General features: G+C 41.9%; 1 protein-coding gene across 1 annotated transcript; it reads left to right on the forward strand.

Annotated features, from left to right (window-relative positions):
* The first annotated feature begins 3,071 nt into the window (after positions 1-3,071).
* Positions 3,072-3,512, forward strand: LOC117049371 (mitochondrial import inner membrane translocase subunit Tim13-like). The gene has a single exon (XM_033154043.1). The coding sequence runs from the start codon at positions 3,097-3,099 to the stop codon at positions 3,373-3,375; it is 279 nt and encodes a 92-aa protein (XP_033009934.1). The 5' UTR covers positions 3,072-3,096; the 3' UTR covers positions 3,376-3,512.
* Positions 3,513-12,071: the final 8,559 nt, after the last annotated feature.

A 12,071-nucleotide genomic window follows, 5' to 3' on the forward strand; every position in this document is an offset into this window, starting at 1 on the left:
TCACAGGGTGGTTAACAACAACAACACAAAATGAGAACACAAAATGCAGAATAAGAATAAGAACAAAACCAAACCAAACCAATAACATCCCTCCTACAAACACATTTAAAAGGACCTATGTTAGCAATTAGTATGACAGATTTCAGTCTTATATGACAGTGCCCATAAAATTTGGTGGCTTCTTTGTTAAATGTCCTGGTTCAGTAAGCTCGCCTCACAAGGAAGTGAAAAGGCTTGACTGCTAGATAAAATCGGAAATACCGTAATCGAATCCCCAAATTTATCCTAAAATCTCCCATCTCAGCAAAGTGTATGCTGTTATTTCAGGATTGTGCATTACTCAATGTTAAGCCTTTTTTCATTGTGAAAAAGGCAGCTGCACTTCCTTTTATATTTACGTTTAAAAGGCTGGAACTGTATTTGGACCAACAGAATCTAGAGGGTATACAGTATAAATAGTGTGAGGGGACTTGTAGTAATAGTGCAAGTTTCCACATATCTAAATTAACATGCATAAAAGAGCAATGGATATCACACGATACCCCTGTCCTTTTTGGGAAAAGCAGCAATCCTACAGCGGTTACATGATAACTGCGGGAGTTAAATATAGAGAAATAGTATGTTCGGTTTTCAACGCGGTCTTAAAAAACCCACAACTATTTTTCCCCAGCACAAATGCACTGAATTCTAGCATTAATGAAGATTTCATAGAAAACTATGTCCTAATCTAACAGAGGGTTGGGCATACTTAAAGCCATTGATTTCATGGCTTTAAGCCTGAAACACCTAGCTGTGTGCTTGATTTAGGCCAAACATAGTAACATCTTTCCTTCTAAACCCACTTCCCAGTCACTAGACCCAAGGCTTAGCTGAAAGGGGGGGGGGGAATGTATGGTGCAGGGGGAGGGGGAGAAACTTGCAGAACCTTGGCCCTTAAAATGCCACATAAATTTATACTGTACCTTACATATGTTAGCATTTGTTTAACTTCATCAGTTCGAATGCAGAGGTTCTGCCAATTCATGACTACCAGTTGTTTTTAGGTGTATTTTTTATTGGTGAAAATAATTCAGTTTCTTAATAAATTAACTGACTTTCAAAGAGCCTTAATATCTAGGCATAGGATTTGGTCCATATAATGCGGTTTGTTACTGTACAATTTCTTGAATGCTGTTCCATACATTTGCTCTAAAGTATGGCTCATAACTGTATGCCCATACGGAACAAAACAAAAATGACCAAAAAATGCCAAGATTGTATTCTCTACAGAAAATTGTACAGAAATCTAATTTCTCCATTGACAAAAATAGCATTTCCCTAGGTATATTCTTGAACACCATTATGCTCTAAAAACCTCACCAACCTACTGCAATTTCCTTTTCTTTTTAAAAGACACAAAACTGTTTTACACAAAGTTTAAAGGCTGTAGTATCTAAATTATATCTAAATTAGTTTTGAATTGATTTACATGCAATGCATCAAAGGATGACAGTATTACCTTTAAATGCTGCTATTGATTTGCACTCAAAAGCCCCACCGACTTTGGAGGAAGTTGCCTGGGATCATCAATGAAAGTATCAGCGTAATAAATAATTCACGTAAAACTGTATTAAAAGGATATTAAGGGTTTGACTCAAGCCCAAGATAGAAAGATTCCATACATTCTCAGCTAGGTTTTATAGATCAAAATTGGCTATGTGCACAAAAATGTTATATTATAATGCCAAATGATACATGATGAATAATATATTGTGCAAATTAGCATACGTTCTCAATTAATTCCAGACTAATTTTGTGTGTGCATGCAACATTCATAATATTTTGGCAGGGATTGGAGTGACAACATATGACAAGAGTTTAGTGGGAAGGGCTAGAAAAGGCTCCTGGGGGCGTTACACAAATTTGTAGGAAGCCCCTGCCCTCATGTTTACAATCCAGAAGACATGGCAAATGAGGAAAAGGGGACTGGGAGGGAGGACAAGGTGAAAACAAAGGCAAGCTCAGGCACCAGATTGTGAAGTGGGATGGAAACAGATCAGGTAGCCAGATCAGCTGCTATGAAACAGTTGATGGAGGGCCAAAGGCAGCTGGTATCTCAGCAGAGACAATAGAATAGGTCTGCATCCGTTCCCTCCTTCTGCTCTGCAGCCTAATGGAATAGCTGCTGCTAGGCAATGGCTGGGGAACAGTTGTGTTTCTATAGGTGTTATTCGTAATAAAAAGGAATCTACTTAGGAACCTACCTGTCTCTGTCTGCTGGGTACAAACCTGGAAACACAACCATCTAGGGCCTTGAAGCTTTGAGCTGAGTACTTCATGCCTGGGACAGACAGGCAAAAATAAAATTTTGTAGACACTTTTTAGCACAGCTTATGTACAGCATTGATCACAAGCAGTGCCTTGTCTTAAAGCACACCTTACCTGCCGTGAGCCTATAGGAAGGCCTGCAAAAATGATATCTCTCAGAGCAGGAAGAACCGTGGGCTCAGAACCCTTGTATTGGCTTCCTGTGCAGATAGCAGCAGCACAAGGCCAAACTTGACAAGGCAGTTTATCTAAACATGGTTCTGGCGAGAGTGGGGGAAATGAACGTGCACATTGCCTGTGTGGTGTAGTGGTTAGAATGTTGGACTAAGACCTGGGAGACCCTGGGGTTCTAGTCCCCACTCAGCCCTGAAGCTCGCTGGGTGACCTTGGGCCAGTCAGAGTCTCTCAGCCTAACCCGTCTCTCAAGGTTGGGTTGTGAGTAAAATGGGGAGACGAAGCACCATATATACCTGTCACCTTGAGCTCCTTGAATTAAAGGTGGGATAGAAATGTAACAATAATAAATAAAAATACTTACCTCCATGTAACTTCCTCTATGTGCAAAACCCCGGAACATAACCCCAACATAAATTGCTTCCTTAGTTTCAATTTAGAGGGTGTGTTTGGGACACAGTATCTTCAGAAATGAACTCTTAAACTTGAAGTCATACATTTTCACTGTGCGCTTGAGACCTTTATGAGAGCAGAGGCATGGTGGTGTTGATAATAATGAATAATGATAATAGTTCCTGCAGAGGCTTCCTTCCCGCCGTGGGTCTGGAGCGGGTCATGGCATCGGGTAACGGGAACTTCGCGTCCGGGGGTCGCCTGGATCCCGGGGCTCTGATGGAGCAAGGGAAGGTGCAGATCGCCGTAGCCAACGCGCAAGAGCTGCTGCAGGGGATGACGGACAAATGTTTCCAGAAGTGCATTGGGAAACCCGGGAGCTCCCTTGATAACTCTGAGCAGAAATGCATCGCAATGTGTATGGACCGGTACATGGGTGCCTGGAACACTGTCTCGAGGGCCTACAACTCCCGGCTGCAGAGGGAGAGAGCCAACATGTGATTGGTGGCAGCAGGGTCACTGAGGGGCCCCATCATGGACTTGGCCGAGGGACCTATCCTGGCCCCCCAGCAAGGTGGTTTAATTAGGATGGGCAGGATTTTGGTCCAGGTGGCAGCAAATAAAATGACAAACCTGTGGGGAAAAAATAGTTCCTGCAGAGCATACAGGTTTTATAGATTGAATTGCAGTAACCTCTTTCTAACAGGGGCGAGAGATGGGGGTGCTGAAATCCCTTACTCATCAAGCAGATTTACCAATTGTTCTGCCTCCGGTTAAGCCACGTTAATCCTGCACAATAATCCAAACATTATCTTAGAATTGTAGAGTCATCTAGTGATGACCCTCAGGATCATCTAGTCTCAACTCCCTGCAATTCAGGAATCCCAATGTGGTGGAACCAGTCACGCTGCCCTAAACCTGCTTCTGTCTCCAGCAACCAGTCTTCAGAGACTTAGCCTCCATAATGACTAGTAGCCATTGGGAGCCTTATCCTCTATGAATTTGTCAAATCATCTTTTAAAGCTATTCAAGTTGGTGACCATCATGTGGTTAAACTAAGAAATTTGCTCCCACAAGATGCAGGCATGGCCACCAACGTAGAGCACAACAAAAGAGGGATTATATAAATTTAGGGAAGATGAATAGCCATGGATTATATAAGTTTAGGGAAGAACAATAGCTATGTTGCACCTACCCTGTCAGAAGCACTATGCCTCTGTGTAGCAGTTGCTGCGAATCTCAAGTGGGGAAGACAGGAATGTTGCCTGTGTGCCATGCTTGTGGGCTTCACAGATGCACCTGGTGGGCCATTGCAGGAAGTAGGATGCTGAACTAGGTACCCAGTAGTTCTTTGGTCTGATCCAGCAGGGCTTTCCTTACATTGGGGCGTAACTGCTGTGTTACGTATTTCCAAGGATTTCTGTGGTGCAAACCCATTTTGCTTCATTGGTTTTAATGCCTAGGATGGGTGTGGGGAATCTTTGGACCTTCTGAAGTTGCTACAGCTACAACTCCCATCATCCCTGGCCATTGGTCATGCTTGCTGGGATCAATGGGAGTTGTAGTTCATCAGCATCTGGAGGGCCAAAGGCTTCCCACACCTGACTTAAGAGGACATAAGAAGCCATATAGCTATGACTACTAATGCAATCCAATAGAGACCATGCAACTTATGTAATGGCAAGAATATTCTTTCTCCACTTCTGTTGCAGCTACTTTTTCATGAGCAATTGCTAGAATTGCATAAGGCCTTTCTTCAGAGAGAAAGGGGGGAGGATCTAGGATTGAAAGCAGATGTTGTAGTAGTCTTGGATTTGAGATTCTTAAGACTGTTTCACTTCCTTGGGCTCTTTTCTGAATAGACCCACCTGATGGGTCATTAAAAGACCTGCATAACACAGCATTTAAGCCCTGCTGGCTACATTTTCTGAGCAATCAGGCTCTCCAGTGGGAGAAATCCGCCTAACTGTAAACATGTCATCTATCACAAGTTGCCTTGTGGCAGCACAAGTCCGGCTGATCTGGTGTGCTGAACCTTTATCTACAGAAGGTTTTCCCATTTAATTAATTTTAAAAAGCTCAGTGTGGGCAGACCCTAGAAATAAGAGTGTTACAAAGAGTGTTATTCGGGAATAACACTGCAGATACTGGAACTGACCCAATTTATACCTAGTCCATGTGTTATTCCTTAACTCCTTGAATCCACACCAAACACAATACAGAAATGCCTCTATTCAGAAAACACTGCCTTACGTTTTAGGTCAGCAAAACCACAGCACAGCCATACCATTTACATAAAGAAGTGTGGAAACATGCCAGTCTAAGAGACTTACGAGCATTGTGTTTGATATGACATCTTTCTGCCAGTCTAATGTCTCTAGAGACTCATATAAAAATCAATAAGTTGACTTTGCAAGTCCATAGCTATGCCATCCGTTTTCGTTTTCTGGTTCTGCTTTCCAAAGGAGAAACAAGCATCTCTGTTAGAGCGAAGCAATCTATGTGGATCCTGGATCCCTCTCTATCTAATACACACACACACACACAGAGAGAGAGAGAGAGAGAGAGAGAGAGAGAGAGAGAGAGAGAGAGAGAAAGAAAGAGAGAGGGAGGGAGGGAGAGAGATGTCAGGGAATAGGGAAGTCTGTCCTTCATTCTTCTTTGTGCAATATTAGTGTACATCATGATATAATTCGTAGTGAAGATAAGAAAAGCACAAAGGCAGAGACTGGGCAGTTGCCAGGGTAGCAAATCCAAAGGGTGCATCTCATATTAGAAGAAGCAGGTCAGATGTCCATATTGCCAAGGCTACCCTTGCCACATAGCAGGGTGTAGAGACATGCTTCTGATGGCACCATAGAATTGGAATGGGGAGGGAGGATGGATGAAGGCAGGAATTTATGTCTGCCCGGTGAACTGAAGACCGTGAAGACCAAATGTTCTGATTCTGGCCAGGGAATTGGGCTCTGATTTAGACAACAAAATATCTTAGGCCATCATCTCTGTGTTGCTTCTGGCATACCTTCTTCCTTATGCAAACTAAGAAGTTGGCCCAGAAGCCTTTACAAAGGTGTAGCAAATTTTGTGGCTACACCCTTTGTTCATGTGGGGGGAAGCCATAACCTGGCTAGTGTGGCAGAAGGGGGAAGAAGAGGAGGGGAGATTTGATATCCCACTTTATCACTACACTAAAGAGCCTCAAAGCGGCTAACATTCTCCTTTCCTTTCCCTTGTGAGTGAGGCTGAGAGACTTCAGAGAAGTGTAACTAGCCCAAGGTCACCCAGCAGCTGCATGTGGAGGAGCGGGGACGCGAATCTGGTTCACCAGATTACGAGCCCATCGCTCTTAACCACTACACCACACTGGCTCTCCAAGTCTTGAACCACTTGAAGATGGGAAATAAAACAATTGTGCCCATATTGTCAAGTGTTTGCTCCATGCTTTATAGCTGTAGGCCTTGTACTAATATTATTAAACATATATAGGTTCAGAAAAATATTTCCTTGTGGTAGTCATTTAAGCCTTACTCAGAGTAGACCCATTTAAATGACCTTAGTCATCTTCATTTATTTCAGTGGGTCTACCCTGAGTAAAACATAGCTGAATACCATCCTTCAAGTCAGTCCATGATAAAAATGCTATTTTCAAGTAACGCAGAACTCTTTCGCAGATAGATGTGCCAGCATCCTCTGTTGGGATGTTTTTCTTCAGTTGGATGTCCAGAGTTTCTGAGTGAAGCCCTGTACATTTTAAATGGTTCAGTTTGTAGAAGTGTGTCCTACCAAAGTGCAGTGTTTCCTAAAAAGAGCCACAAGGTTTGTCACAAAAAGGGAATGGGGGAAATAAGGATGATACAGATAGATTACAGCTAGAAGAACCCTGCCCCAATTTCTAATCACAAATAAACCCTAATGTTCATCCACTGAAGAACAGGAGCTACACAGGAAACTGCCTCAGACAGAGTTAGACCATTGCTCCATTTAGCTCAGTTTTGTCTACCCTGACTGGCAGCCGTTCTCCAGGGTTTCAGTCAGTGGACATTCCTGACCTTACCTAGAGATGCCAGGGATTGAACTCTGGAGCTTCTGCATGCAGAGCAGTTCCTCTACCGCTGAGCTACACCCCTTCCCACTAATGTCCTAGTAGAGCACACCATGAAGGAGCTTTATTGCCAAATGCTATTAACAAATGCTTTGTAGAGTTCAGACAGGGTGCTCTGTAACTCCCTTATATTGTAGAGGTTGAAATCTAAGTAATTGGTTGTGTCATCTTGCTGTCCATTTCACGTGAAGGAGTCAGGTATGTCCTCCCACAAAGTTCCCAGCCCATAAACACAGCTTAGGTTCTGTATGATAGGAAGAGGAAGGAATCTCAATAGCAATTTACACCACTGATAACCATCTCCCCAGATCCCAAAAGGGGTCAGCCATGGCAGCCCTCCAACTTCCCTGAAGGTGTGTACTGAGTACCTGGCAACAGTCATCTGGGATCTGATTGGCTGAAAAGCTGCTGCCTATTACTCAACCTAATGTGGGCAGGAAACCCTTAAAAGTGGGCTGTTGTCATGCAGTGCTCATCCCAGACATCAGGGTCCCTCACCCCTTGTTGGCCATCAGAAAACTGCAACTGACCACCCAGGCTGCATTGCTCAGGGGGAGATCAAAATCCTATTTTTAAGTAAGGTAAGATTACATATGTTTAAGGCTACAGGTTCCTTTTATTTTCCAAACCCAGCTTTGTAATCTGCCTTCTTCTCTCCTCTCTCTCTCTCTCTCTTTTTAACTCTTCATAAAACTTCATATAATTTTGCTGTTTGCGTCTGAAGTGTGTTTAAACTCTAGGATTCTCGTAATCTCCCGTGTGTTAGGTTCTGGATACATGCAACTTGAGCAGGATTTCACAGGGAAAAGAGCAGGCTGCACTGAACATCACAGTGCGAAAGGCAGCAGGATGCAAGCCCTGATGTTCCTGATAAACCTAGAGGAATTTGGATGAGAAGTGCAGGGTGCACTATTTCAGAATCCCTTTAGAGGCAATTGCTTTCGCTTCAGAGAATTCACCCTGCCTGGGAGTTGTAAGGGTTACTAGGGAGTGTAATGGCAGCATTATCAGATAGTGAGTCACAACTGGCCTACCTTGCAAGGCAGTTCTCCTAGCCTCCTGCTTCTGTCACAGTTGGCACACTGAAGATCATCCTCACCATTCCTGTTATTCCACTATTAAAATAGCATACGTAGTGCTTCCAATGTAAACACACACAAATGCTGCTTCAGGAGTCTTGAAGGAAACTGAAGTCTCCCACTGTATTTGTCAGCGCATACCTGCTATTTTTAATGTAACACTTGAAGGCTTTTAACACTGCCACAACTGCTGTTTAAAATGTCACTTTCCTTTACTTACCAGAACAGTCATCAAGGTCTTCAGAGATCCGATTACAGCAGCTTTTGTGTTCCTACATGTGTTTTGATGTAACAGAAACACAACACTGTATCATACAATCTTTAACTCAGGTAATGACAGCCCCAGGGCTTCATTTGCTGTTGTCATATGACTCCCTGGGGACTCCCTGGTCCTGAATGGGGCAACTGTGCCCCTGAAGTACCAGGTGAGCAGTCTGGGAGTCATTTTGGACTCACAGCTGTCCATGGAGGTGCAGGTCAGTTCTGTGTCCAGGGCAGCTGTCTACCAACTCCATCTGGTGTGCAGGCTGAGACCCTACCGGCCTGCAGAATGTATCGCTAGAGTGGTGCATGCTCTGGTTATCTCCCGCTTGGACTACTGCAATGCGCTCTACGTGGGGCTACCTTTGAAGGTGACCCAGAAACTACAACTAATCCAGAATGCGGCAGCTTGACTGGTGACTGGGAATGGCCACCGGGACAATATAACATCGGTCCTGAAAGACTTGTGAGGAATCCTATTCGGAATAAGGGAATTTCCCTTTAAAAAAGGGAAAAGTTGACAGCTATGGATTGGGGGGCTATAAATAGCAAAATTTATTATTATTATTATTATTAATTTCAGATGTTGCAAGTTTCATATGCAGCAACAGTTAATGAACATCTCACCTACTTTGGGGTTTGTTAGGGAGTGGCGTTTATGTTCTACCTCTGTTAGAATCAAGGTTCCTCCTCCTCAGTTTTGCTATTATATAACTATACTCATCATTGATTTACATTGCCAATTGGGGAAAAACACACCATATGATGTCACACATTCTAAGTGAGTTTAGCCCAGGGTTGGAAATGCTAATTTATTTAATTAAACAAATGTTCCTGATAAACCTGTGAAGATTTGCCTGAGTATGAAACAGGGAATAAATAAATAAACCTTATAGCAAACGACTATGATTGCAATGCCATGGAAACAAGTGATGTCCTATATATTGGGGTGCCTAAAAACATTCAGTAGCTGTTTCTTCCTTTGCTGCTGTTTAGTCATTATTACTCAGTCTTACTGTATTGTTCTTAAATGTTGTATTGTATGCCCGCTTGGAAAGGCTTGCCTCCAAGGCAACTAAGAAATATTTAAAGTAAAAAATTGATCAGGAACACAGTTGATTTAAAGTACCGTTATTTTGCACAGGGGATCAATCCTTATATTAGTGGTGTGTTGAAGCAGAAGGGAGGCCTATTTGGATTTTCTGCCTCAGTTGGCGGAATATCCTGGGCATCTCTGGTTCTGTCAGCCTGGCTTTATTCAGCCCTGTGGACAGGATGCATTACCTTCCCTGACCCTTTCTTTTTCAGTTGAGGACTGGTAGAAAAGAAGCATAAAACACAGCTAGGCAAGACTATCATGGCATAACACAGATAAGGCAGGCTGGGAAAATCAGCTTGTCACGGGATGGCTGTAAAACGCACCAAAGAGTCACAAATCTAAACATGCAAATTACGACAGCTATTTTACCCAGCCTCTCTTCATTCTCCAGACATTGCCATTTTATTTTTATTGCGTAGATGTGTTAATTTGGGCACCATATGTGCATGGCAACATTTACATCAGCAGCCAGCACAATAGAAAACATAAGCACTGGAAAACTGAACATTGGGGGCAGGGGAATAACTTGCTAGAAAGAACTATGAAACGGCAGAATAATCCAAGGGGGAAAAGGGGGCATCAAGCATCTGACAGCACAATCCTATACCTGACTACTCAGAAGTAAGTCCCATTAAGTCCAGTAGGGCTTACACTTGGTAAGTAAAAATAGCATTGTAGCCTGGATCTCCCAGACAGGACAAATTCAGAAAAAATGACTGAGAGAAGTACCGGTAATCTTCCATTTACAGACAGAAGGACAAGTAATTTACTTGCTCCTTTCTCTCCTCTTATTACCATAATTCTGTGATACTATACAAAATAACCAATGTGGTAACTAGCAATGGAGTATCCGGGAATCATAACGGAATGAAGAAAGAAATGTACTTTTGTCCCAAATTGCACAGAGTAATGATGGCTACTATCTTTTTTAAGGTTTGGTGATGCCATCTATTGTGCATAACTATCCTATTTCAAGTGGGTATGGTATGAGAGAAAGCACCCAGATGTTCAATAAGTACAATCAGTTTTAAAAGACTTCTGCTTTTAAAAGATGATTTCATTTAATGAAATTCTTTATCCATCTTCCTGCCTGATTTACCTTGGCTTGCTGGTTTACAACAACAAAAAAGCTTAGTTGTGTCTTAACATTTACATCGAATGTTGAAGCCTAGTTCTTTTTACTCATAAGAAATCAGAAATAATATTGCAAAATTGTATATTTGATCATTTAGGATTGGATTAATCTTACTTCATGGCATGCATCTAGAATGAAACCCAGTAGAAACAATTTCAAAAAACAAAACAAAACACAGAGCGTATGTCAATGATGAGGGATATATGTGTGGATCTGGTACATTACTATGGGGAATATGAAAGACAACCACTCAAATCCTATACATGTTAATTCCAAAGCAAGTAAAAAAAAAATCAAAAGCAAGTCATTCTGTAATCAGTGGGGCTTATTCCCAGATAAAGGTACATATGATTGCAGCCAGTGTCTGAATGGAAAAGTTAGTCATTGACTTATGTATACCGGTATATACTCAGAAGAAAGGGCTTATATTTTTTTCCTGGAATCATCCCCAAATGGTAACAAAATAAGTTAATCTAAGGACTTTGGGCCCAATTTAGACAAAACAAATCTTGTGTTCCATTGATTATAGCAGGAGACCTGACTCTCTGTTTTTGAAATCATTGGGATTTAATAGTGTACAACTTTAGTTTGACTGTACCGAAAATTACTTTTACTAACAAATAAGTTGAAAATAGCAAGAAAGCACCCACCCCACATTATTAACGCTAGCACCATCTCATTTGCCCTCATCAATGGGGCCAATGCAATTGCTAAGATTTTGCTAATGATGGTTGTACATGCACAAGAACCAACACAGTTACTAATACCTGAAAAACTGTCTTGAGGTGTTCATAATAAAATTTAGACTGTGTAAACATAATTGCTGAAGCCACATTTCACAGAAAAGAAAAGCCTAATAATTGGTCTGCATCACCTCGCCCCCCTGCAACAAACCACTTTACAGTTGCTGAGGGTTTTGGCAGACCACTTACTGATTTTCCTTCCTGTTGTGGCAATTACAATCAGCTGCATGAGGTGCCGCATTATTTTTAATTGTATTTTAATTGCTTTTATTTATTGCTATTGGCTTACAGTTTGAATTCTTCACGAAAAATGCCATGGGGCACCTCAATGAAGCTTGTGGACCATTGGTGGTCTGCGAACCACAGTTTGGGTCCACTTGGTCTACATCAAAATTTATTGTAAGCTCTTCATTTAAACCTGGCATCATCAATTGGTATCAATAAGGCCTTACTTCCTGTAGCAGTCCCCCCCCTACATTCCTGTAGTACTAAATAATTTACCTTGTGTTGACTTGAAATAATGTACTTGTAACCAGGAGGAGAAGAATTTTAACAAGGAATGGGAAAAATTTATAATGTATTTAAGAGAACACTGTAAACAACTAAAAACTTTGGCAGGATTTGAGTAGTGCTTGTAATGTACGAAAACTATGGAAAAACGGATTACTATTCTTTTAAAAAATTAGGGAAAATAAGATAAGCAGTCGGAAAAACAAGATTGTTAATGGTAACCATGGAAGGGTGGAGGGAAGTCAAAGGATTCAGGGAACCCTAAATG

The sequence above is a fragment of the Lacerta agilis genome, chromosome 7 (assembly GCF_009819535.1).
Source record: "Lacerta agilis isolate rLacAgi1 chromosome 7, rLacAgi1.pri, whole genome shotgun sequence".
Classification (NCBI taxonomy): domain Eukaryota; kingdom Metazoa; phylum Chordata; class Lepidosauria; order Squamata; family Lacertidae; genus Lacerta; species Lacerta agilis.

Coding starts and splice junctions, on each gene's coding strand:
- LOC117049371 (XM_033154043.1), top strand. CDS start 3,097: ATGGCATCGGGTAACGGGAACTTCGCGTCCGGGGGTCGCCTGGATCCC.